The sequence below is a fragment of the Antedon bifida genome, chromosome 9 (genome assembly GCF_963402885.1).
Source record: "Antedon bifida chromosome 9, ecAntBifi1.1, whole genome shotgun sequence".
In the NCBI taxonomy this organism is placed as follows: domain Eukaryota; kingdom Metazoa; phylum Echinodermata; class Crinoidea; order Comatulida; family Antedonidae; genus Antedon; species Antedon bifida.
Window position 1 is genome coordinate 14,137,940 of NC_136234.1, and position 26,835 is coordinate 14,164,774.

General features: G+C 33.4%; 4 protein-coding genes across 7 annotated transcripts in view; 1 reads left to right on the forward strand and 3 right to left on the reverse strand.

The window, feature by feature from the left end:
• Window positions 1-516: 516 nt before the first annotated feature.
• On the reverse strand, window positions 517-16,184 carry LOC144851585 (serine/threonine-protein kinase Nek2-like). 3 transcript variants are annotated; one of them, XM_078709113.1, is made up of 12 exons: window positions 15,984-16,184; window positions 13,808-13,899; window positions 8,873-8,990; window positions 7,607-7,650; window positions 6,506-6,610; window positions 5,788-6,005; window positions 4,578-4,815; window positions 4,195-4,277; window positions 3,698-3,824; window positions 2,843-3,087; window positions 2,264-2,337; window positions 517-927 (listed from the first exon to the last, which is right to left on the reverse strand). In XM_078709113.1, exons 5-12 carry the CDS (start codon window positions 6,599-6,601, stop codon window positions 704-706), a joined length of 1,305 nt encoding a protein of 434 aa, XP_078565239.1. In that variant the 5' UTR covers window positions 6,602-6,610; window positions 7,607-7,650; window positions 8,873-8,990; window positions 13,808-13,899; window positions 15,984-16,184; the 3' UTR covers window positions 517-703. The 3 variants fall into 3 exon arrangements, with proteins under 3 accessions (XP_078565239.1, XP_078565238.1, XP_078565240.1); XM_078709112.1 differs by lacking the exon at window positions 13,808-13,899; XM_078709114.1 differs by lacking the exons at window positions 13,808-13,899; window positions 15,984-16,184 and adding an exon at window positions 13,519-13,537.
• Window positions 9,257-26,835, forward strand: part of LOC144851591 (ataxin-3-like) — a 195,545-nt gene continuing 177,966 nt past the window's right edge. The window contains exons 1-8 of one of the 2 annotated variants that reach the window (XM_078709121.1): window positions 9,257-9,304; window positions 9,723-9,771; window positions 10,145-10,260; window positions 10,718-10,848; window positions 11,366-11,520; window positions 12,167-12,403; window positions 12,926-12,995; window positions 13,436-13,606. In XM_078709121.1, the coding sequence (XP_078565247.1) occupies window positions 9,266-9,304; window positions 9,723-9,771; window positions 10,145-10,260; window positions 10,718-10,848; window positions 11,366-11,520; window positions 12,167-12,403; window positions 12,926-12,995; window positions 13,436-13,604 (966 nt within the window). In that variant the 5' untranslated portion in view covers window positions 9,257-9,265 and the 3' untranslated portion in view covers window positions 13,605-13,606. Of the gene's footprint in view, window positions 9,305-9,722; window positions 9,772-10,144; window positions 10,261-10,717; window positions 10,849-11,365; window positions 11,521-12,166; window positions 12,404-12,925; window positions 12,996-13,435; window positions 15,460-26,835 lie in introns of those variants that run through there. The other variant, XM_078709122.1, reaches the window with a different exon arrangement.
• On the reverse strand, window positions 17,410-22,391 carry LOC144851589 (galactosylgalactosylxylosylprotein 3-beta-glucuronosyltransferase 3-like). The gene is made up of 4 exons (XM_078709118.1): window positions 22,182-22,391; window positions 20,103-20,677; window positions 19,592-19,885; window positions 17,410-18,669 (listed from the first exon to the last, which is right to left on the reverse strand). Exons 1-4 carry the CDS (start codon window positions 22,264-22,266, stop codon window positions 18,571-18,573), a joined length of 1,053 nt encoding a protein of 350 aa, XP_078565244.1. The 5' UTR covers window positions 22,267-22,391; the 3' UTR covers window positions 17,410-18,570.
• LOC144851590 (myrosinase 1-like) lies at window positions 22,517-25,925 on the reverse strand. Its single transcript, XM_078709119.1, has 4 exons — window positions 25,072-25,925; window positions 24,578-24,806; window positions 24,159-24,381; window positions 22,517-23,048 (listed from the first exon to the last, which is right to left on the reverse strand). Exons 1-4 carry the CDS (start codon window positions 25,923-25,925, stop codon window positions 22,780-22,782), a joined length of 1,575 nt encoding a protein of 524 aa, XP_078565245.1. The 3' UTR covers window positions 22,517-22,779.

Consider the following 26,835-nt stretch of genomic DNA (forward strand, 5'->3'; position numbering starts at 1 on the left):
GATGGCGACGGATTAAATGGATTATTAAGAATGTTATTACTCTTCGATATAGCATTTTACTATAACAAGTATGTGCCAACAGATAGTAGTTGGATAGGATCTTTTGAGTTGGAAACGGATCTAGATTTCATTTATTGGTGTGGTGCTATTAACATGAAATTCAATTTACATCACATGGTAGTTGATTTGACCTTTGACAGCAAGATTTGTCCTTTAATTTAACAGTTTTGCAATTACTTGGATTTTACAATAAGAGTTTCAAGTATTATCACTACAGCATTTATACCTGTGGAACAATAGAACGTGCAGTGCAAAATCTTGATCTACCCAGCTCAAACTCGCCCATACTGTATTTCACAATGTTAAAGAAACAAACAATTATAGAAATCACATAATTTTATTTAAAAATATAATACATCTGCTGTATTTAAATCCCTCAACTATGCACTGTATAAAATAATGTATACCAGATATTACAATTGATTGTTATTAAATATGTTACATATTTTTGTTAAAAAGAATCTGATTTAATAGAACTGATTCTACTAGTAACGTCCAAAATTTATGAGAAACATTTATTCCTTAAAAATGATAACATAAAACATGATTTTGCATACACATTGTGTAATAATGTTAATAAAATAGGTTGTTTATCAAAATGTTGTCAGCAGTTTCATTATTATGATACAATGTCGTTTTCTTCCTATCTCATTGCTAATAATCTTTTACTCTTTAACTTCGAAACGGTTTCTAGTTTCCTCAGAGCTTCTGTCCTTTTGTTGGCCTTTTCCAATCGTTCTTTGAGTGCTTTTGACATAGCTATACCGCCGTTCACTTCATTTTCTTTGCCTGGCATTTTAAAGTGAACTTTCTTAGGAGATTCCTTCGTCTTCAACACACTGCTTGGATGCATCTCGTCTGAAAACACTTGATGAATAGAAATAAAAAATATAAACGTTCAAATAAAAACAAAAGGTGTGAGTTAATCTTGTGTGTTGTGGGTAGTGTTGCTATATTGTACAGCTAGAATGGTATTGAGGAAAATGGTGTAGGCTCTCTAAATTGAGGAAATTAATACAGTGCGATTCAAAAGTTGTATACCAAGCTTCTAAAAATGTCCTACAGACTAGCTATGAGACAAACTGTGGTCATGTTTGGGTGATGGACTTATGTCATGGGATTGAAATCCAATAATTGGTCTGTACCCACAGCATTTCCTTAACTTATACCAACCAATTTCATTAGCTGTAAGGAAGCCGTCCGAGAATTCCAATTAAAAATTTCTAATGAATATCATCAAATGATAGAAAGATAAACTGTTTTGAAAAAATATCAAATTATTGCAAACTTTTATGAAGACATCAATTTATATTAAAACCACATTCCACTAAATATTATATAATAATTGAATTCACATTTATTAGACAATACATAGTTACATTTGTTATAAATACTATAAAATACAATCTATATAAATAATCTGGACTACTACTGTACTACTAATAATAACTTGTGACATGATATAACGAACATATAAATATACTTTTGAATTGATTGTTCATATATATGTTTCCATTAAATTATAAATAAATAAATTGGTATGACATGATATTAACAATATACTGTAAAAATATATTTGTTATAAATAAATTTTGTTTAAATAAATTCTGTACTAAAAATACTCAAATTGCAATTTCCTAAATTTTCAAAACGATGTACTGGCTCACTGCATGGGAGAGTAATTTTTATATTCAAATTTGTGTGAATGTCCTCCTTATGGTTTTAAAAACTGTAAACAAGGTTTTAAGGGTACATTTCTATGATTTAAACATTATGAACAATGTTTTATACATTGGTTGAATTGCCATAAGATTAGTATGAGGGTATATACTTTGAGGGTACTGTACTCTCTATACAAATTTGATTAAATATTTTCTGCCATGGTTCATTTTTCATTACTCTACCACCATAATACATGGAATTTTATTAAATAGATGATTCTCGAGTCCAACATTGTTTCTACTTTATAAGCAATGATATGTCTTGGCACTCTCAGTCTTGTCTTTTCCCCAAGTCTTTTATAAAGTCTGGATACCCCACAAACGGAGAATGATATGCTTGCGTTTTAATTTGCTGGGAATTGATTGAGGCTAAACATACTTGGAGTTGTTGTTGGTTAGTGGATATACAGGTAGTGGAGGAAGTTGGCGTATTTTGTCAACCTTTGAATAATGTTCGCCAACAAACGCTTTATAACCAATACCTTTTTCAGACTTGAGTTCGTGTACCCGGATGTTTGTCTTCAGAACCTGGCATTGTTTAAACATGGCTTCAGCTCTACAAAGAAATAATAGGAGTATTAATATAACGTATAATATTTGTGTGATGTGCTCAAATACGGTAGTGATATGACATCGTGTCCATATATGAAGCACATCACATTTTTTTGTCACATAAAGTTTGATTGTGTAGACAGAGCTTTCAACTCTGTCTACACTATCAAACTCTGACAAAAAATGTGATGTGCCTATATGGACATGATGATTTCATGTTAATACCATATTTGGGCATATCACTACTATATTTGGGCACATCTCTTTTTTTGGCAAACTAGATTGAGTGTCGACAGAGTTTGATAGTGTAGACAGAGTTTGATAGTGTAGACAGAGTTTGATAGTGTTGACGGAGTTTGATAGTGTAGACAGAGTTTGATAGTGTAGACCGAGTTTGATAGTGTAGACGGAGTTTGATAGTGTAGACGGAGTTTGATAGTGTCGACAGAGTTTGATAGTGTCGACAGAGTTTGATAGTGTCGACAGAGTTTAAGAGAGACAGTAATCACCTTTCAAATTTTTCATCTATTAACTTTTCTCGGATATTGAGTGTCTTTTCTTTTGTTTCCAGTTCTCGCTCACGTTGATCCAATTTCCTTTCTCGTTCCTCGATCTGTTTTTCTCTCATTTTTATTAACTCATCTTGTTGCTGCTGTAAATCTAGTTGTGTCGATGATCTTCTTTCCTTATCCTTCCTTATTGATGTTAATCGTGGATGTTTTAGAATTTCTTCAATAGTTGGCCTAAGGATGGACTAAAATCAAATACTTTGTGGTAAAGATGTATTGTCTCCCAAAAACATGAAAAATAAAGATTAATTAAATCAGATTTTGAATAGGTTATATTGTAGTTTTATTAAAGTTATCTTCCGTGGGAAAAAAAATCCAGATTTTTCATTTCTTAAAAAGGACAAAATAAATGGTTAAATTCAACCACAAAACTCATTGACTGGCAGTCAATTTGACTATTTTTTGCTTATTACAGTTTTTTAGGTAAATACATTTCCAATTTTTGGTCAAAGTGGATAACTATTATGCGACATTAAAATGCATATTCAACAACAATTATTTTTTCAGGGGGACAATACATCTTTAAAGATGTATTTTCCTTCAAAACACACATACACAAAGATAAATTAAATCAAACATTTTTGTAGTTAAGTTATTCACTTTTAATGAAAAGTGGGTGCTATGTTGTAAGGGTAGCTCTGTGTTTAACACTTCTGTTGTTAATATAAACTTAAGCAAACCACATTTAACATGTGGTTAAGCAGAACAAGTGTCATGAATTAAGTTTTTTAAAAGTGGTGCTATGAGACATAATGACTCATGCATTTTTGTCTTCCAATAAAACAAAAAACTTACATTAACTTTTAACATTTGTGTGATAAGTATGTTCAGGTCACTGCTATACTGGTGGGGAATTCTCTTAAATGTTCCTTCTTTGATTTTAACTGAAAGTGCCTTTTGATTATTAGCAGTAAATGGTGGGCTGAAAAGAAAGAAAAAACTAATTCATAGCCAAGCTAACAGGTATGCAAAACACAACAACACACCTTACTGTCTGTACTGTAATAAGCAAGTGTAAAGCTATGCTAAAATGTGATGTGCCCATAATTATATGGACATGACCACATGTGCGGTCTTAATTTTTCACTATCATGCACTGGAGTGCAAAAAGTATGCAGAAAAAAAAAGCATAACAGCACTCTGCGTGTAAATTGTATTGTTGCAGAACCCCAATCATATCACTATCATATTTGGGCACATCACACTTGTCAAACTAGTTTGATAGTGTTCAAACATTTACCATATATTTATTTTAGAAATTATAACACACTATATTATTAAATAAAACTAACCTGAGAGCACAGAGCTCATGGATGAGACAACCAAGAGACCAAATGTCTGATTTCTCATTATAAGATTGGTGATTCATTTGTTCCTGAAAACACAATAAATAGCTTTAAAGCTCTGTATACACAATCAAACTAGCTTGACCAAAAAGTGTGATGTGCACAAATATGGTAGTGATATGACATCATCATGGGCACATCACATTTTTTGTCAAGTTTGATAGTGTTGACAGATCTTAAAGCTATTAAATTAGTGGAATGAATATTTAGGCAATGTCTCTGAAATACAGTCAGTAACATCCAATTAAAAATTATAATTCAATAGAATACAAATGATTCTAATCGCTTACACACACACACAAAACAAGCCATGAAATATCCTAACTTACTGGCGACATGTAGTATGGTGTGCCAACAAATGTTTTCGCAAAACTTGTATCATGTGACAGGACACGAGCCAATCCAAAGTCACCTAACTTGACGTTATGGTTAGCGTCAAGGAACACATTGGCTGGTTTCAGATCTCTGTGTAGGATAGCTCGGCCAGAACCTCGTCTATGACATTCTTGCAAAGCTGATGTGATTTGTGAAAGTATTTTCCAAACAAAATCTTCATCCAGGTATTTCCTATAAAAAACAGTTATTAATTAAAAATTAATATTTAATAAGAAAACAATCGACATTTTCAAGTTTCAAAACATTTATTAACATACTCTGACATAAAAGTCAATGCAATAACAAAGTGATATGAGGTCAGAGTTTGAAGGCAGATGCCATGGAAGATGAAAAAAACATCTTTATGGTGGCCTTAAAAAAGAATAAAAAAACAAATGAATATATAAATAAACTGTATGGAAAAGACTTGACTGGCTAGTATTTAGAAAAGATATAATTTTTGTTTTAAGACACATAAGTGGCTGATGTGTTGTATTATAACACATCAGCTGCTCAGGTTTTGGTCGCAAGAGCAGTTATGAACAGTACACTTCCCATCGCGTAAAATGTAGTCCTCTCGTTTTGCACAAACATTTCACAACAAAACCCTGTGTATGGTATGCCCAAAGATATTATAGCCAAAGGCTAGATTGCAAACTGCAATGTTATCGCAGTTGAAAAAGTGATTCTTCATGGAGAGGGAACCAACAAGATGGCAGCTGCAATTGACCAATAAGATATTCCTTACGCAGTACGCACTAATAATACGCCTGTGTTGCGCCTATATGTGCAAGAACGATACGCAACGTGTTAAGCGTATATACGCGAACGCATTCTATATGATCCTCGTTTACAAAAACAATGCTAGATTACCAATAAATTATTTGTTCCATAGCGATTAATAATATATTTAATTTTAGAAAAAGAATATGTGTTGTAATTTATGTGGTCTTAATGTATTAGATTATTATTTTTTATATTAAATAATGTTTTTGACCACATTTACGGCCGCCATTTTGTTGGTTCCCCTCCTGTTGGAATCACTTTTCAGTCTGGAGTACGCCCTGTAGCCTTCGGATTATTACACCTCTCTGGGTATGCCACACAATGGCTAAACTCATATGGTGCGCTAATTATGACAAAACCAAGTACAACGATATTCACCTGTCTTTTTTACGTCTTGAAATCAGTGAAGATAAATCTCCACCCTCACAAAATTCCATTACAATGTAGATGGTAGATTTACTTCGATCAACTATTCGATCATAGTAACGAACGATGTGCTGGTGTTTTAACTCTCTCAATAGGTTGACCTCTGACACAAGCATCTGCTTTTCCGTTTCTGACATCGTTCCATAATCCATCTCTTTCCATAGCAAAATCTATTAATTTAAAAAAGAATCTATTTAATCCTTTTATTATTGCACCAAGTCAACAATTATCAAGGAGACATACAAAAACCAATTATACAAACTGGTCCTTCGGGATCTATTAAAGGGACACTTTTCCAGTGAATTGAATTTTCTGTAAAATGTTAACACTATATGGCCAACCATATTCATTGGGAACACTATTAAGGAGACACTTTGTACAGTATGGTCTTCAATGTCTCGTTTAATAGGGTTCTATAGAAAGAAATTTGGAAATGTATTCACTTGTTTGATTGGATTGTACTGTATATATTAAATGTTATTTTTTGATATTGTAATATTGTTATTTAATTTTAAAACTGGCTGCATCTATGACTAGTAGGAGATAAAATCTATATCGATATCGGTGTATTGTAAGCCGGTCAGATAGCTGACTGGGCAGTGTGTGGGTCTTGCAATGTCATGCTGTGGCGTTAGAAAGAGTTCATATAATATTAGTACATAAACATTACCTTTCCATCTGCCTTTCGTCGTATCTTCTTACATGTACCATATGACCCGCTGCCAATCTTGTATAGTATTTCATAATCTTCCAGTCTTGAAGGCATTGTTACAATCTGAAACATTTAAAATGACAAAGGTTTGAGAATACAGCAGTACATTGGCAAAAGATAATGATTTATTTATGACAGAATGATAAAGCACTAAAGTAGTTTCCAGCAAAATTTACAATGTTATCATTTTTAAATAAATATACACTACAGTAATGTGGTGTAATATTGAATAATTATTATAATAAGTAATTTTTTATCTTTAAAGATGTATTGTCCCTTTGTCAAATTCCAAAAAAATAAAAAATAAAAGATTTGGAAAAAAAGTGGGTCATTTTGAAGTATCATAATAGTTATTAACTTTCACCAAAAATTAGTCAAAAAAAAAATCATTTAACTGAAATACAGACGTTTTTTGGTTCAAAAAATAACTTTGACTTCCAGTCAAAGTTTTCAATCAAAACATACCTCATAATGCAACGCGCTTATATGGCTACTCTGTATGTATACTCATAAAACTTCCTCGTGATCTGTGTGAAAACACCTTCTCAACCGTGAAGAGTTGTAAACAATCCTAATTAGCATCATGCATAATGTATACTCGTGGTTTGAAATCTTTGTTTACTTTCGCTCGCGACGATTTTCCAGACGAAATGTAATTAATTAATTTAGCTTTTAATTACGTAAAATTGTTGTTTTTGACTCGAATTTTTGACTTAAAGTGAATAACTTTAATACTACTTTGATATGGCCAATTTAAATTTAGAATATTTTGACCTTCATTTTTTTGTGTTTCAAGGGACAATACATCTTTAATCTGAGAATTGTGTTGTTATACTAGTGATTTTCTTCTGCGTATTTTGACTGTTTAATTTATATATTTTTATGATGATATGCATACCAGTTTTTCAACGCAAATTTATGTTAATTTCTTTTTAATGGACAAATAAAGATACTAATACTATGAAATATTAAGAGAGTATGTAGTACTAGGAGGCCTAGCTAGGTAGAATGATAGTGGATTATTCCTTCCAAAAATCCATATATAATTTTTATACTTACTGTAGTGTACTTTTTTAAGTCTCAAAAAGTAAGCAAGTACAAATCTGGAAATTAAGAAAAAAAAGTTGATGATTCCTGGCAACCCAAGCAATACCTACCTGTCCTAGCCTCTACAGGCCTTCTAGGCCTAAACCTAACTGGCCGGCAAGGTTACTGTTAGTCTACCCCCTAACAGTAACTAGCCTCTTTCTAATACTCGGCCATATACTAGGCCTATGGCCCTAGCTAGGCCTATACTCAGAGCCATATATATAAAGAGTTACGACATTGAAAATTAGAAGCCATTTTTGTGTCAAAGAATTCGCACGCTGAGGGCGCGCGTCTCTTTTGTATAGCGTTTTCCTATAGTTCATGCATTATTTTTAGATTTTTTTGTCTATGAAATAACGCTTATATTCAGTTTTTATTTTAGTAATTAATTTTATTAATGGTATTAATTTGGTAACATATATATATTTTGTCTATAATAACAAAAGAATAAATGCTAGGGCCTACATGCAAGTCAGGATACATCAAAGCATGAACCAATACAAAAAACACACAAATTCACCCCTCTTTTTATACAGTATATGGCTCTCTGTGTGTTTTTGACACAAACTTTCAGAGACTCGTTCATCATTTCATTTGTAATAATTTGCCTTTATTATTTTAATCTTGTTCATACTCTATTCAATATATTAACAAATATATCCACGACACTTTATTATTTTATTTAGTCATCAAAGCATGCATTATGAATTGAAAATATTACATAATTGTTAATAATAGGACGTAGTTATGGGATGTTTCGTTCCAAAATCAATCAATCGAACTTTATAATGTACTAGCGCACGCGCGCGCAATATTCTTTGCCGCAAGTACTTCTGTACGCTGTGCACATCGATATTTCACCGTAAAATGTGCAATTACATTTTTTTAAATATAAGAAAAAGTTTAAAGTATTTTCTTGCTCTTATACTTTACATGCATTAACGGAGACAAGTTTGACACAAATTGATCTGCATATCACGTGACTATAATTCAATGTCGTAACTCTTTATATATATGGCTCTGCCTATACTGTACTAGTACTACTCTACTAACTAGGCCCTAGCCTAGCTAGCTAGCTAGGCCCAGCTTCGTTCAAACATGATTTACTGTTACTATATCAATCAAAAAATACTAATTTGTTAGTGATTTATCAATACTAGTTTATATATTAAAATATTTGGGCAAGCATGTATTTAGTTAACACTTCCATAACATGTAAATTAACACAAAACTCACCAACATAAATAGCTTTTCTACATTAAACAGAAATTGTTTTCATTAAAAATTCCGGCTTTTAAAGATGCCGCATTTCTTCCTGATTCTGATTGGTTACTTGAATTTCATAAGGCTATTTCTATTGGATACAAATATAGGTCAAGGTTTATTAGACTGTTGTACTTCAAAAAGAAAATGATGACACAATTTCAAATAATTAAAAAATGTAATTTTGTAAATTAAAAATATTTTATACATTTCACAATAATCAATTTAGTAATTCATTTAAATAAATGATTATTAAAGCACCAGTATTATATTTTACTAATGTTTGTTATACAGTAAATAAAGTCGGCCCCTTTTTGTAAATGGTTGAATCTAAATGATTCTCAAAATCTCGTTTTAGTAAACAACATGGACGACGATCCGATGGATTCGATCTTTCATGAAAAAGTAATTAATTAAAGTCTTAAAATAAATTAAACATAATAAATACATTAATATTTTGAAATGTATTTGCTTTATACACATTTTTCTGTTAAAATCTCTACGTCTGCTCTGCATTATGTTGATTATTAGTGTGCTAAGCCTAACTAAGTGAGACTCGTCGTATCGGACGGAAGTACCCGGCCCGGTGCGGTGGTGGTTTGGTTTGGGTGCGTATGTACCGGCCGACGCTGCCGGCCAAGGGCTAGCATAAAACAATGTATTTAGTTAATTTAAAACATATAATTATTATATGTTAAATTCGCCTTTAATAGTATTTTATTTGGATCTTACTTTTTATTTTATTTTGTGCATTTAATTTATTTGGTTAAAAAAAACAGTAGCACCAAATAAAAAAATGACCACAGTATTCTATCTCTTGCAGCAAGAAGGTTCTTTATGTGCACAGCATTGCCTAAATTCACTCTTACAAGGTAAGAAAAGCGAATAACAACAAATCATCATAATATATTAAATGTTTACGACATGAATTGTGGAAATGGGATCATCTAGGCCAAGGCCTACTCTACTTACGAGGGTTTACACATACTTGCTTACTTGATGTTTATGGGTCGGTTAACAAGCTAAATAGCTTATATAATATGTATGACCCTTCCTTTTCTTTCTAATTCTTTTTTACTACTATTTAAATGAATTGTTGGGATGGGACTCCAATTACGATGGTTTTCATATAATATAGGCCTATGTACTGTCCAGTATGTACACAAGAGAATCTTGTAATACTGTGTATTATATTGTATTGTAGTGTCAGGGATTGTACAAAATAATTTTAAATGTCATTTTTAGGACAGTATTTTAGTGCTGTGGATCTTGCAGATATTGCACAACAGTTAGATGAAGCTGAACGTGAGAGAATGGCTGAGGGCGATGTCACATCTCAAGAATATCAACAATTCCTACAGGTACATACAGGTAGACCTCTAGTAGCAAACTTTAAGAAGACGCCGTTTTGTTATATACCGTAATGGAAATGTACAAAAGTTTGAATGGCGTCATCTTCTATTCCATTTCAAGTATGAATATATAATCACAGAAGTCTCTCTAAAGAGTGACTAGCAAACTAAGCCAAGATCTAGACACCCCTCTCTGTTTCTTTCAAATTCAAATTTATTGACCTCCCTTAGGAGAAACATATAAAAACTGTACAGTAAAATAAAACACATGAATGAAGATTCACACGAATCATAAAAAGAAGATTAAAATGGTTTTAACAAATTCAATAAAGTGTCACAATCATTCTGAAAAAGGGCAGACTTAACGCTATCACAGATACCATGATTGACGCATCAATTATACATTTTTTAAATACAAACTTTTATGTGACTTAAATTAGAATTATTTTTGTTTATCATTTCTTAGCAACCATCTAGCAACATGGATGATAGTGGATATTTTTCTGTTCAAGTAATCAGTGGTGCTTTAAAAATCTGGGGTCTTGAGATCATGCCTTTTGCAAGTAGGGATGCTATAGGTGCCACAGTTAGTCCTGAGTAAGTTATTTTTTAATTAAATGATCTAACTAGGTCAGGTCAATAGATGTGTTGTCGGTCGTCACCTGGACCTAAAAACCATAAAAACTGTGTTCGAGGTGAGGAGCAACACATCCCAGTATGTGCACAATGAATTTACATTTTTGTTTAGTCATTGGAAATTGAAAGCTCTTTAACCTCTGTGAACACTATCAAATTAGTTTGACAAAAAAAAGTGTGATGTGCCTAAGTACTTAGTATGGTAGTGATATCTCCAAATATGGTAGTGATATGACATCATCATGTCCATATATGTGAACATCACATTTTTGTTCACATAAAGTTTGATAGACAAGGCTTAAGATTAATCATATGACAACCAGCCAGGAGTAAACAGGGTTTGGGGGTAGGAGTCGTGGTTCTGATAATGCTATGTACATGCAAGTTGAAAAATGTGATATAAATGCCACTATATTACCACATCTTACTTTTAAGCTATTGATCTTGTGAAGCAATAACAATATTTTATTATTTTAAGGAAAGAAAGATGTTTTATTTGTAATTACAAGGACCACTGGTTGACCATCAGAAAACTAGGACAACAGTGGTTTAATTTAAATTCCCTTTTATCAGGACCAGAATTAATAAGTGACACTTACCTGTCAATGTTTTTAGCGCAACTAAAAAATGAAGGTAAGACTTCGCTATAATAATAAAACTTACTACTGTTAAAAAAATATACTCTATTTCAGGAAAAAAATATATAAGAAATGTAAAATATATTAACTATGATTTGGTTAATTTTGATACCGCAAAATGTATATAATAACTAATCATGGCATGGTGCCAGGGATAGCACTACATGCCTCCCCTATGCTTACAAAAAAATAGTACAAGTAATCTATAGCCTTATGGCAAGGGTTCGAGACTCACTTGCTCCATGGTTATCAGGTAAGCCTAAAGCCTTGTCTACACTATCAAACTTGATGTTTCAAAAAAATTTGATGTCATATCACTACATAAGCATAGCACTACCATTGGGCACATCAAACTTTTTTGACACATAAAGTTTGATAGTGTAGACAAGGCTTTATGATAACCACATGCCCAGTGTACACAGAATGCTTGTGTACAATTTAAAGAACCTAGTACTGTACATTTTTCGAGACGAGTACCCCTGTGTACGAGAGAGCGCTAGAATTGGCAGCACTGACATGACCCTTAGGGGAGAAGCATGTAGTTAAAAAGTATAACGCCATGAGCAATGATTGTACAAATGGAAATTTATGTTAGGTTTCTTATTTACACTACAGCAATATATTTTTTTCTCTTCTTTCAGGTTATTCAATATTTGTAGTAAGAGGACATTTACCGGATTGTGAAGCAAATAATATATTAAATTTAGTAAAAGCTGTACAAAGATCAAAACCAAAGTATGTTAATGATAAAAGTCAAGGACATTCCAAAGCGGGCAGGAGTACAGATGGATTCTCAGAGGATGATCTACAACGAGCATTAGAAGCCAGTAAAGAGTATCTGACAAATCCGCAAGATGATCAACAGACCAGTGTACGAGGTCGGTTTAAATTCTTAGGTCCTGTTTCTGCTGCATAAAAATAACCTGTTAAAAACGGTGTGAATAAATTAACCCTAATTTCTTGGGAACAGAAACTGGACAATTTTTTAGTAACCGGTTAAATGGAAGCGCAAAAATAACTGTTTAAAACACCCATTCATTTCGCCGTTTAACCGGTTATTGCTGTGCAACTTTTAGCTGCAACAATAATAATGGTTATTTGATTGGCAGCTGCTGACCTTGAGTCAACCACACTGCAGTAACGTTTGAATTAATCGATTTGGGTAATGCCAACGATTTCTGATTTAAACAGTTATTTTGGAGCAAAAATTGAGCAGAAATGCATTCAATATAAAAATTACACTATGGCTGCAGAAACAGACCCAATGATAACCTAAGCAAATTTATTCACTATCCTTCTTAAAGCTACTTTCACATCGTTAGTGCCTCCTTTCCATTACAAATCTAGATTAGTAATACGTACACAAATAATTTGGTAATTTATTTTTTGTTTATATATAGAACACAGTCCAACAGATTTAATTCCTGATGTGGATGAGCTTAGGAAAAAGCGAGAGAATTTCTTTAAAAAGTAAGTATGAGGATCTTGAGGTGCCATGTCCTGCCAAATTCCATTCACATAATATGAGATTTAAAATTACTATGCAAAACAGTATATTTAAACCTTGATAAATGTATTTAATGAGGGCGAATTTATTTAAAAAGTATGGGGATCTTGAGGTGCCATGTCCTGCCAAATTCCATTTACATTACATGATATAAGATTTAAATTACTATGCCAAAACAGTTTTTTAATAACATACCAAATGTTTAAACCTTGATGAATTTCTTTTTAATAAGGGAGAATTTCTTTAAAATGTAAGTATGGGGATTTTGAGGTGCCATCTACTGCCATTTTCCAGTTGATATTGGTTTGATATTGATATTTGGTTGATAATTACAATACTGTAGCAAATATTTAAACCTTGATACATTTTTTGTTTTAATTAATTTTTCAATTCTAAATTTTAGACAACAAGATAAAAGTTTAACAAGTGGATCAACTAGTAGTAGTGATCCGAAGATTTTAGAAAATGTTGAAACAAACCAATCACCAAAGAAAGATGATGTTGTGGATGAGGAGTCTGAAGATGCCATGCTACAAGCAGCCATTGAACTATCAATGAGTAAACCAAATTAAACCTAAAAGAAATATATTGTTATGTCAGCCAAATACAGCATCAATTGGAAAACATCCAGGTTTTTTTTTGCTGATTTTATGTTAATGACCTAATTATATTCCTTTTAATTAGGAAACTAGAAGTAAAAAATGCCAAGACTATATGTCGGGGTTGGTCTTTGGAAACATTTTTAGGCCTTATTTATATGAACATATATAATTACCAAGATTTTGTTTGTTTCGAGCGTCTTGTGAACAGGATTGCTACCTTTAAGAAGGATAGTGAATTTGCTTATGGTTATCCTTGGCAATTTTCCTAAATAAATAAACAAAACATATTCCAACATTTAAATATGATATGATATATTCTCTGATATCGTACATTTCTTTTGTGATAAGGGCATTTATTATTATTATTATTACTGTGTATATTTATTATGACTAAAACCTGTATTTTATGTACTGTACAGCACCAAAAGGTGTATAGGAATATTGCATAATTATATTTTAATAACAATGCATAACTACTAGATATAGTATGATTGGAAAAACACAATGGGATTGGTTATATTATATACAAAATTCAAGTACTCGCCATGAAGGTGCTATTGTAATATGATATATGTTACCACCTCTATATGGTATATGTGCTACTTTAATGAATCGTTATAATGTGCCTTTTTTTAATTCAAATACACCAGCTATACTATATATTCAACACCATGATGAAAGGTATTCAAATATTATTGGCCAACTATGTATTAGTTCTTGAAACTAATACTATAAACATCATAAAAATTAGGAATTTGAATAATAAAGGACACTGCAGATTAGTAGAGTTCACCCTGCCTAAGCTCTAAATATTTTGAGAAACAATCTGGTTGAGTTGATTGTATTACCATGGAGCTATCAAATTAATGTTTAGCTTCATTGTATCACAGTAAATGCACATGGAATGTGTGTTTAGCAATCATTGCTATATGCGTTTATTTACATTTGAGAGGGAAGAGGTTAGTTTGTTATACAGGAATGGAGTGTTACAGTATTTCACATGGAAAAGGCAGAAAAAACTGGATGTGAGAGCAGAGGGCGATACATAATATGTGACAGAAAGTGGACATTCGGACAAAAGTGATTGATGGACAAATTTAATTAGGGCATTAGGGAATTATACATTACCATTCATTTAAATAAAAGTAAATATATGTATTATCCGATTTAACGAATGTGTGTTTCTGTATGTATTAAAAATTTTACAAACAATTTTGGCAAAATGTGTACATTGTTTTAATTTGAGCATGTACACATTTCTCGCCATATACATTTTTATGGCTATTAAAATATATATTTGATTGGACTGTTAATTCTATAAATTATGTAAGGGCACCATAGCTGCTGCACAATAGATACAATAATAAAAATGCAACTGATGGTATTTTCAAGTATGTAATTTATACTACTATACATTATTTCTCTAGATTCATTGAATTGTTGTACGTTGTTCATTTATTGATCCAGGAAAGTGGGTGGGTTAGATATCAAAATTTATATCATTTTTATATATACAGTTTAAAGCTCTGTCTACACTATCAAACTTTATGTGACAACAAAATGTGATGTGCCCATATATGGACATGATGATGTCATATCACTACCATATTTGGGCACATCAAATTTTTTTTGTCAAACTAGTTTGATAGTGTAGACAGACATATTTTTTGCTTTATACATTTTTGCTTAAATATGTTGTATTTCATTTAAATACAGAGTTTTGTTAATTAAAAATGTTTTTTTTTATGAAACAATCCATTATTTTTGTTTATACTTACATTTTTCATAATTACCTGCCTGGTGAATAATTTATAGTTGTTTAAAGGCATTACTGTTTATCACAATAAATCATTTATTCACAATGCAAATAAATTAAAACACATTTTTAAACTATTATTTTCTGTTGTCTTTTTATGCTAGTATTTTTTATGGCAAGTAGACACACAGACCTTTGTATTAAGAACATATTCACTAAAAGGTCGGTGAAAGTTTAACAAAGAGAGCCTCTTTGGCCCTGTACGTTTAACAGAAAAACAGTCTCTTAGGCCCTGTACATGCTGCCTGCTATATTTGTATTTACCTGAACTAATTTACTATACATATATATAAAAATCCCTGACAAATAAATCTAAAAGGCTTGGTTTTTTAATTTAGTTTATTCGAAGTTTGCCAATTACAGAATGGATAAACTATATCAGGAGTATAAGTCAATAGCCTTAGAGAGTTGTTTTAGAGTTGTGAGTTGCAACCCTGGCACTAAGGCAGGATTGAACCCTGCACCTAAACCAAATACAGCACAAAAATGATAATTTTAGTTAAAATACAATGCAACAAACAAACACATCCTACCTTAATGTTGAGGCTACAAATATATTGGTACACAACTATAGGTCTTTCTTGTCTGCTAGCCAAGGCTACACTGACTTGCACCAACACAGAGGCATGCTAAACAAAAGAAAAGTCTACACCTGCATGATATGCAAATGAACTAGTGGCATAACTAGGGATTCTGACTTGCATAAAAAACTAATTTCTCAATGTTTCTAATCTAGATATAGGAAGTTTCTCTTCTAGATTAGAAAAAAATGTAATGTTATGCAACTGTTATGGAAAAAAAATCCTGGAATGTAGTTTACAATTTTTATTTCATTATCACCTTTTACAAAATATTTTTATAATAAAACTATTAAAAAAACAAAACCATAAAATATAATATAAATTGAGCATTGGAAAATAGCAATGTAAACAAATTATATTAACGTTATTTGACAATATTGATGGCATCGTTATACATTGTGTAGAAGACAATAGTAAAATATAAAACTTGGTGGTACTATAAAAGATTGGTGGTCGTATCATTTTTATTTATTTATTTTTTATATATTTAGGAAAATTGCCAAGGAAAATTGCCATAAGCAAATTCACTATCCTCTTAAAGGTGGCAATCCTGTTCACAAGACAAACATATAAACAATATGCTCTAAATAAACAAAGTGTTATTACAAGTCTTTGGGAGTGGAGATATAAATTGTGATTAGAAAAAATCCTCACACTGACAGGACTTGAACCCAGGACCCTTGGATTGGTAGCCAAGCCACTTAGCCACCATCCACAACTCCACTTACAACCGACTTTGGCTAATTTCAGTTAAAGATGTATTGTCCCCGAAAACATGACAAATATTTATGAATAAAATCAAACATGAAATAGGCTATTTTGTAGTTCTAGTTAATATACTTTAAAAAAAAATCTTGCTTATCAAAAAGACAAACAGTTTGTAATTTAATTACAGTTTGATTAGGTAAATATTTAGTTTTTTGATCCATTTGAGTGAAAATATTGTGTTACATTACAATGGCTAACATTGTTTTCAATCATTATTTCAAGGGGACAATATATCTTTAAAAATAATAATTGTATAAAATAATATAAATATAAAGTAATATTTCATGGTATATCAAATAAATCTTAAAATAAAATACTCTTAAGAAAAAAAAACGATATTAAATAATCTGAACATAGCCTCTTGAGTGTATTCCTCTCATAAAACATTTAACATGTGTACAAATTTGTCATATAACATAGAAAAGTTGCTTTAAAATATTATAATAAAAAGTGTGTAAAGGCCTTTTACACACTAGGACGATAACGATCGGCGATAAATAGACAAATGCATTTTTTCATACATAAAACAAAAGAAATATAAAAACTTTTCACTCTAGAACTATAGAATAACCATCTATGCTTCCTTTGATGAAAATGATATATTCACACGTCCAATCAAATGACGTTATGATTAGTAAGAGCAATAATATCATGACAATACAATGATTTTATTGTTTTTATTTATCATGACGTCATTTGATTTAAAAAATATGATTTTTATCAAAGACAGCATAAATGATTATCCTATAGTTATAGAACGAAAACCTTTCTAATTTCTTTTGTGTAATAAAAATGCATGCTTATATATTTATTGTCGATCGTTATCGTCCTAGTGTGAATGGGCCTTAAAGCAGTGCAGTAGTAGTAGTAATGTGATACAAAGTTGATATCTGTATAAAAACCAACATCTGTGCTACTCAACAAACCTAATGCAATTTATAAAACAACTACCCCCCACCCCCAATTAATATTTTAATAAATATATTTTAATTCTGTAATAAAATACTATTGAATTTAGCACACACATAGTTCCAACATCTCAACCCCAAAATCTGAAATAGTTTCTTTATTGATATTATATTGAAAATATAGGCCTATCTCAGAAAACATAATTATACTCGTACAACTCTTTCATAACAAAATATTTCAATATTCTATCAGGTAAAAGTTGTAGGGTAAGTCTCATGTCTCGGGTACATTCTATAGTCGCCATACAGATAGACTACTACATCAGTACTTCTATGAATGAATGGATAGTTGGTGACTCGAATGGTAGTTGATCATACCCAGTACTGTTTTGATTTTACAATCATTTAGAAAATGACCCGTTTTTTCCAGTTTCACAGCAACCATGCTAACAGGTTGCTTTCCTGCTGCCGGTTTTCTTTAGGAGATTTATTAGGCCACTATAGCCAAGTATTAACTGCAAATCTTTATTAATTGGTGATCCACATATCAGCTGAGTTGATCTCAAGAAATATTTTGAGATGTCTAGGGTTAGGGGTGTTTATCTTGACCGCAAGCCATTTCCTGATAATTTTGTGAGTTACAATGAGTTACGGCGACAGCATGCACTGGAGTAATGGCACTCACAGGCTAAACCAGGGGCCCCAGAGTTTAAGGAACTACCCAGAGTTGAAGGGCCTTTCCCCTTGCATTACGCCACTGGGTGACAACAGTGGAATAACGGCTATGAGCACTCGCAGGCTAAACCCAGGGGCCCTGGAGCTTAAGGAACTACCCAGAGTTGGAGGGCCTTTACAGCTTTATTCTACACTTCTATGTTAGGGTCTGATGGGTTGCCTTGTTTTATAAGTATGTCCTCTTGCTTCCACTTAGGTTTCTCTGTCCTTGTGTGCCATACATAAACCTGTGAAAGAATTAATAATAAATAATTATGTTTTTATAAAACTATTGACCTACTTTAACAAATTCCAATTTATATTAAAAAGGAATAATTTAGCAATACATAAGCCTAAAATGTGTGTTAACTAATTCTGAAAAAAGCTAAATAATAAAAGAATTAGTTTAGTAAAACATAAGCTTAATAATATTAATATTTATCCAATCAACAAAGAATAAAAACCAGGAGTGAGCATAGCATAGGCCCAAACAGATTCTGAACTCACTTGTTTAACTAAAAAGTGAGGCTAAATAAATATTAAAACCATTGATTTAGTAATATATAAACGCTTACAATTTATTATAATTAAATTCAAAATTATATTGAAAATTGAATATCTATTGTTGGTTAACAATTCAAGCCCATTTGATTGTTTTTAGTATTACAAAGCGAGTTATTGTATTTTAAATATTCAATTTTTAAATCAATGCTATATTCTCAATTAATTATACTGCAAATAATTTATCAGTGATGAATACAGACAGTAAAACCGTGAAATTGATTTTGTGTTTTAACAGTGACAATAATGTTTAGCCTTAATATGCAGTTCTATAGTAGAACAGCTATTAAGGGAAGCAACAAAGTCCTCTTCGTAATAGAGGTGTCCCCTGAATAGGGGTTGGTCATAGTGCTAAACCTATATTTCCCTTTGTTTGGTTCACAGAAAAGTGTCCCCTTAATAGAGGTGTCCCAACAGAGAGGTTAGTTAGTTCCTCAACAAGATTACAATTAAACTACACCTTTTACTAGCTGAATTAATAGCTTTGCAGGTGTGCAAATACAAAATCTAAAATAAAAATGTATTAAAATACTAGAAAACATCATCTGTCATATAGGATGACCTCATACTGTAGATCAAATAGAAATGCTACACCAACCAATGAATTACCTTTGTGCATAGGTCAGCCTTAGGCTCCAAATCCTCCATCTTTACAATTTTTATAAGGTAAGAAGACTCTATATAACCCCTTGGTGCTTTGATGTCAAACCTAGCCTCAGAATTCTGTTGTACCAGGAGTAGATTGATTGCGAAGCCTGCCATATCAATTGCAAACGGTCGTTCTGGTTTCCAAGCTGTGTACCATGCGTAAACCTTCTGTTCCGCGTTCACTAGAGGGCGCTCAAACTTTAAACCACCGACGATACCGACTGGCCATACAGATACCGTTTGTGTGTTTCTCATCTGTATGTTGAAACAAAAATCAAATTAGAGAAAAAAAAATATTATAGTTATACCAGAAACCAGTTCTTTTAATTTACAGTATTACATTTTTTCCCTATCCAAATTTGATCAGAGGGAGTGAACTATTATTCAAAAATAATCAGGGGGACAATACTATTATCTTGGCTATGGTTATGAACGCATCATGTAAAAAGAAAAAGACAAATATTTTATTTACCTCATGAAAAATCTGTAAATCATATGTATTGTCATCATCAGCAAAATAAATTACACCGGGTTCTTTATTGGCGTCAACGTTTTTTACCAACCAATCAATTGCAAGATTACGCTGTTCTACCCCTCTGGGTTTTAACCAACTTGGATCGTTCTCACCAAGTTGATAGTATTGTGGCGTTTTTGTATTCAAGTGCGTAAAAACGACTCCAGATCTTTCCAAAAATTTTGCAACCAGAGGTGTTTTATTCTCTGAGTCTTCTACGACTATCCAGTGAAGGTTTTTTATATGTAGGAAAGTTTGCGATAACCGTGTCAATTCAGCTTTTTGTACGTGCCTCGTATATGTTGGAGTGATGGCGTATATAGTTGGCAAATCATCATCCGTAATTTGCGATATATAATCTACCGCATATGGATATTGCCTTCTTAAAGTAGTTTGTAAAAAATCAAGTCTTTTCGAAATAAAATTAATATTCTTTTCTTTGGCTTCTAGTTCATTCATTTGTCTTTTATACTTCTCATTTATTTCTTTTGCAAGTCCCGTTTTTTGGTGTTCAACATTTTGACAATTAAAACCTGAAAGAAATTGCAGTGGATGATTTTAATTTATGCATTTCATTGATTACATTTAACATATCCCGCATCCCTTGATTTTGTAAGCTAAAATGATATAAATATAATAACAGTCAGGGCAGCCATACAACATGGGCTGGCAAGTCAGATGGCAGTCAATGATTGATGTTGTAATAGGAAGCTTAAACTATAGTAATTAATCCAATGGTTATGTCCTGGTAAAAGTGATCATTTGAAATGGCCTTGAATAATATAAAACTAAGCCTAAAGCTCTGTCTACACTATAAAACTTTATGTGACAAAAAAATGTGATGTGTCCATATATGGGCTTTGTAGTTGCTTGTTGTTCTTGTTATTTTTTTCCTTTGGGATCCTGCATGTGACAAAAAATTTGTTTTCTTCTTTTACAGGATCCTCAATAATGTCTTAATTATATATGTATATTAGTGTTATGTTGCCATTATTGAAACTAATAAATGTTCTTGAAATGAAATGGACACGATGATGTCATATCACTACCATATTTGGGCATATCACTACCATATTTGGGCACATCACAACTTTTTTTGTTGATAGTGTAGACAGAGCTTTAGAGTGCAAATCAGAATGTTACTAGACTTTCCACAACCTATGACCTATGACTCGATAGGAGAAAACACCCACATCCAAAACCACCGGCCATCGAACGTGTCTGTGCAAAGCAAACTGTCCACTGACTACCAGAGACAACTACCAAGAATAGGACTTTGGTCACGAGAAATTTACTTGCAGAGCAGAGTGTGCAGAGATGGTAAAAGCATTGTGATATTGGGTGATGTCGTGTACTAGTAACAGATTTACTGTTACTGTTTAGTGGTCATGGGATGGCAGACAAGATTTTTTTTATTAGGAAGGAATTTGTAATTTTATTCTGGCCAAATTGTCCTATTCTTCTCGTCATTTTGAATCAGCTCATAGCTCATTAAATCTACGCATGTGTGCATTTTTAAAAAGTGGCAATTTTTCTGACACAACATTGCGGAATAAGATGACAATTGGGCAAGACCATGCTGACCAATCAAACGTCTGTGTCAGAACAATATGAATGATTCAAACCTGAGATAGGAAGCTTTTGCTTACTAGAGCCTGAAAAGATTTTTTGTAAAAAGAAAATAATTGTAAATACTAATTTCGAAATACTTATTAATTATTATATATTAGGCCTTAACCTCTCTGAGGCTAGCTAGACAAAAAAAATTTAAACATAAAAAAGTGAAAGGATAAATAAAAAAATTATTACAATTATTTTATGTACTATCAAGGAGACGTTTTAAAATAAAAATAGGCCTACTCTAGGGCTAGGCCTACCATCTAGTATGGTATTGCCTAACCCGACACGCCAACAGGAGGAGTTGGTGTGGGCTGGTGGCGTAGACTACACAAAAGAACGATAAGCTCGGTTAGCCTAGCCTAAAAGCTTCATATTTTACAACAATTGGCTAACGTGTTTTTAGAAATTGAAACATACCGATATTCATGACCATCATAAGAAATCCGATCAACGAGGAGCACATGCAGAGAATCAATAACTTATGAAATATGCTTCTACTCATTTCTGTTATTCTTGCCACGCACGGTGTATGCAAAGAAATGGGAAGTCACGCATGACAAAAGATGACAAATAATAAAGGAAGTACGCCATCAACGATATTTTATTAAAAGGGGAAACCCCTAATTTCCCCCCCCCCCCCCCGCTTAACGTTAACCACGCCCACCTTTCTATGTATCAACTTTTACGACAAACTTTTATTTATTTTTTAAACAAATATAGTACCATAAAAATCATAATAGGCCTATGTGCACTCATTATAAAACATCTTTCTCATTAAATCATAGATAAATCATAAATATAGCACAATAATCGTTAACATAGCAGTTATGATCTTATTTATAGGCTAATTACATGCCTTGGAAATACTAAATAATATTGTAAACCTTATATGAATTAATTTGATAACGTTTTAATAGCACGTCATTTGATAAATTTAGGTTCGTATGGCGATCACGGTGGATCAGTAGAATCATGCAGCTAGTGATGATCAACGGTTACAATTGGTATATTGGTTTTATTTTAACAATCGAATCAAGGCAAAAACAAACAGGATAACCATAGAGCTTGTACGGATGAAAACGGCACTGCTGATCACAAACGCATTTGAAGTGATAAGATCCCGATAAAACAAAGCGGAATCCTTTGGGGTACGAGGTCTGTCTGGGTCATCATAGTCCACGTGGTGTAGTCCAAATCGTTGACTGTATCCCGAAGCCCATTCAAAGTTATCCATTAAAGACCAAGCAAAGTAGCCGACAACGTTTACTTCATCTATCTTGATGGCTGTCAAGAAAATTACGGTATGTTAGGTTAAGCTTGGTTCCCACTAGGACGCAACGCAAGGACGTGACGTAACGTAACGTAAAGCGTGGTTCCCACTAGCGACGCAACGCAAGGACGTAACGCAACGCAAGTGAATTGACCAATCACAAGCGATGGCTTATTCGCTTGTGATTGCTAACTGTCTATAACTACGCTTGTCATTGGCTAAAACGCTTACGTTGCGTTTACGTCCTTGCGTTACGTTCTAGTTTTTTTTTCAAGCTTTTGTGATTTGACCAATCTCAAGACGAATCGTCTCGTCGGAATTCAACTAAGACAACCGCACCGACGAGAAAGACGTTTCATTGAACCTCGCCGTACGATGCTGTCTGAGTTGGCCTTAAAGCTTGGTTTCCACTAGGACGCAACGCAAGGACGTAAACGCAACGCAAGCGTGTCGACCAATGACATGCGACAGTTTGAATAATCCATCGCTTGTGATTGGTCAACTCACTTACGATGTGTCTACGTCCTTGCGTTGCGTCCTAGTGGGAACCAAGCTTTTTAAAATGCACAGAAATAGTATGTGTAATGTTTCTCTCTACATTCCATATACACCGGGGTTTTAATTAAAGATTCGCTAACTAATCGGATTTGAACCATTACCATGAACGCATTTTAAGCTTGGTTCCCACTAGGACGTAACGCAAGCGTGTTGACCAATGACAAGCGACAGTTCGAATAATCTATCGCTTGTGACTGGTCAACTCACTTACGTTGCGTTACGTCTTTGTGTTGCGTCTCTAGTGGGGAACCAAGCATTAGTGGTCTAATGGTACGATGTATGCATATCAAGCAGAAGATATTTGTTTGTACCGTCTAAAGGCCAACTCAGACAGCGTCGTATGAGGAGGCCCGACGAGTTGTCTGGACTCGTCGGTGCTGTCTGAGTTGCAGCGCGCCGGGACGAGTCGTCTTGAATTGACAGGGCACATCACACGAAGACGGTTCTTAGTAGCTTGTTATTTTACTCTACACCTTATCCCTGCGAAATTATAGGTCTAGACAGAATGAAAATAAAATGAGAGCATATTGGGAAATAATAAAAATCCACGTAATCTCAAGATTTACCTTTCAGAACCTCATTCAAATATGCCGAGTAATACGTAATTCTATCACTATCGTCAAGGATCTGTTCATACGGGGTTGAAACACCGTTTTCGGTGATGAATATTTCCGGATCGTCGTATTCTGTTTTCACCCAGTTAAGAAGCTCCCGTAACCCCCATGGTGCAGGTCTCAACCACTCTGAAGCAGATTTAGGCCAGTCGTCGGGTTGAAAGCGATAGACATCCTAGAAAGATCAAGTAAACAATATAGATAACTAACATTTACATATACCGTGCATATACACCAACCATGATACTGTGAATAACTCTTCCACGATATTCTCGGTGTTTTCCACAATATTATGATGATTAGCGTTTATAATACGACATGTACGACGATTTCATTTAACTTTAAAACTTAATCTTCTTGAATAATAATACCTGATCGCTCTCATAATTAACTTCTGACGTTGGACGCGCGTGGTATTTACATACGGTAGTTGTGTACGCATTCAGTCCAAAGAAGTCATGGGTACCCTTGATGTATTCGACTTCTTCATCGGTGAAACTAGGGAGCCGGGATTCATTTAAGCCTTGTGCTTTACTTTTCATGTCTACTTGACTTCGCATTTGAGCAGGATAATCACCTTTGAAAATTGGGTGGGCATACCTATGTTGTAACAAAAAGAACATTATAATAGTATTTGTAATTAATTGTATGATAGCAACCTATCCGATACACGTCACGAGCGGTATCATGTCTAGCAAAGTTAAACATCGTGCAGTATCGTGTCTTCTGACAGGAACATTCATCCCATAAGGATACTGCAGTATAGTGAGAGATCATTTAAAGGGTTATATGCTATGAGTTGGCATTATTATTGCTTACTGTCTACTCAATCATACCTAACTAAAATCAAATACACTGTACTCACCAACCAGCGGTAAACTGCATATAACGAATGGCAGCATCGACATCCTCTTTCTTGGTTGCGTCTTCTGGCATCCCATAGTCAGTGCTCAAAGTAATGGAAATTTTACCTCCGTACGAATAATTTTCATGGTAAGTATGGTAAGCCTTAGCATGAGCCTTGATGATAGTGTGCGCTGCCCTATAAGGAGCATACCCTGGGTCGTTAATTCCAGGGGCGAAGACAGCTATACCATACCCGAGCCATGTCACGACATATGGCTCGTTGAAAGTGATCCAGTAGTCAACTCTATCACCAAAACGGTCGAAGCACAAATCTGCATAGTCGTTGAATATGTCGACCAGTGTTTCGTTTTCCCATCCACCGATGTCTTGCAGAGCTTGCGGCAGATCCCAATGGTACAAAGTGACCATAGGTTGAATACCAGCATCAAGCAATGCATCTATCAGCTTACTATAGTAACTTATGCCCGCTTCATTCACATTATCTATCAATCCACTGGGTAGAATACGCGGCCAAGAAATGGAGAATCGATAGAATTTTACATTCATATCCTTCAGAATCTTGACGTCTTCTAAGTAGTTATTGTAGCTGTCACAAGCGACGTCTCCGTTGTCATCATTATAGATCTTTCCAGGTGTATGTGCAAATACATCCCATATGCTAGGCCCCTTGTTATCGGCATCCCATCCACCTTCTATTTGGTAGGCAGACGTAGCTGAACCCCAGATGAAGTCTTCAGGAAATGAGTCGTAGTACACAGCATCTCTCTCAGGATCATTAAAAATGTCTGGATAATAATAGTCTGCTGCGTAAGCTATTGAAATGAAACATAGGATGGCGGGAAAACGCAACATAGTTATATTAGTAGTGTAGACCGACGCTGATGTAGATAATACGACGATGATGATCAAGCATCAAAGTGACCATGGACTTGAACCACCAGTGTAATCACAAGATCGCTAATTTCTTATCTATATGTGTGCACACTTTATGAACGATCTTTGCTATACACCTATATTGTTGTTTGAATTGTAGTATTTAGAAGGGTACTTGAGATATATTCTATAGATACATTTGATTTGTTTGTTGCATGACAGGGCATGCAGTGAATACGTGTAAGAAACCAAACATCCCACACAGGAGTTTTCAATGTATTTATCAATTTCAATGACATTTATCACTTTGGACTTGATAAATTATCTACGTGGAAATAACGTTAATATTACGTTTATGCAAACTTTCTATTTAATTTAAATAATTTCGTTATTTCATTCAATGCCACCGTTTAAATTACGCCTATGCAAGCTTTCTATTCTAAACTATTGCGTTATTTCAACGTTTTGAGGTTGAATCGACGCTAGCAATTTATTTAAGTTTAAGCAAACGTATTCAACTAAACAATGTGTTATTTCAACGTTATCGTTTTGACGTTGAATCAACGCTAGAACTTATTTACTTTTATACAAACTTATTAAAGTAAACAAATTTTTTTAAACGTTAAATCATCCACCGTTTAAATTACGTCTATGCAAACTATACACACAATTGCGTTATTTCAACATCATCGTTTTGAATCAACGCTAGGACAATTTACACAGACGATCGGTAGTTTCTATTTTATTCCTAATGATCATTTACACAGAATGCGGAGCGGACGGGCGGTTTCCGCTCAGGTTAGATACAGATTTTACGTGGAACAATATACGCGGTTTCCGCTTACCGTTACCGCTCGTCTGTGTAAATTGGCCTTAACACGGTCGACGT

Bases quoted from the DNA above. Each gene is read 5' to 3' on its own strand.
- LOC144851589 (XM_078709118.1), bottom strand. From the start codon at position 22,266: ATGAGTAGAAGCATATTTCATAAGTTATTGATTCTCTGCATGTGCTCC. The intron at 19,886-20,102 runs GTAAATAAAATA...TTCAACATACAG, and splicing joins ATTTACAGATTTTTCATGAG to ATGAGAAACACACAAACGGT. The intron at 18,670-19,591 runs GTAATTCATTGG...ATTCTTTCACAG, and splicing joins AGGCTGACCTATGCACAAAG to GTTTATGTATGGCACACAAG.
- LOC144851585 (XM_078709112.1), bottom strand. From the start codon at position 6,601: ATGCCTTCAAGACTGGAAGATTATGAAATACTATACAAGATTGGCAGC. The intron at 6,006-6,505 runs GTAATGTTTATG...TTAAATTAATAG, and splicing joins GACGAAAGGCAGATGGAAAG to ATTTTGCTATGGAAAGAGAT. The intron at 2,338-2,842 runs GTGATTACTGTC...ATTTCTTTGTAG, and splicing joins ATAGATGAAAAATTTGAAAG to AGCTGAAGCCATGTTTAAAC.
- LOC144851590 (XM_078709119.1), bottom strand. From the start codon at position 25,925: ATGTTGCGTTTTCCCGCCATCCTATGTTTCATTTCAATAGCTTACGCA. The intron at 24,382-24,577 runs GTATTATTATTC...TGATCTTTCTAG, and splicing joins TTAATTATGAGAGCGATCAG to GATGTCTATCGCTTTCAACC. The intron at 23,049-24,158 runs GTAAATCTTGAG...TTTTCTTGACAG, and splicing joins TTTGAATGAGGTTCTGAAAG to CCATCAAGATAGATGAAGTA.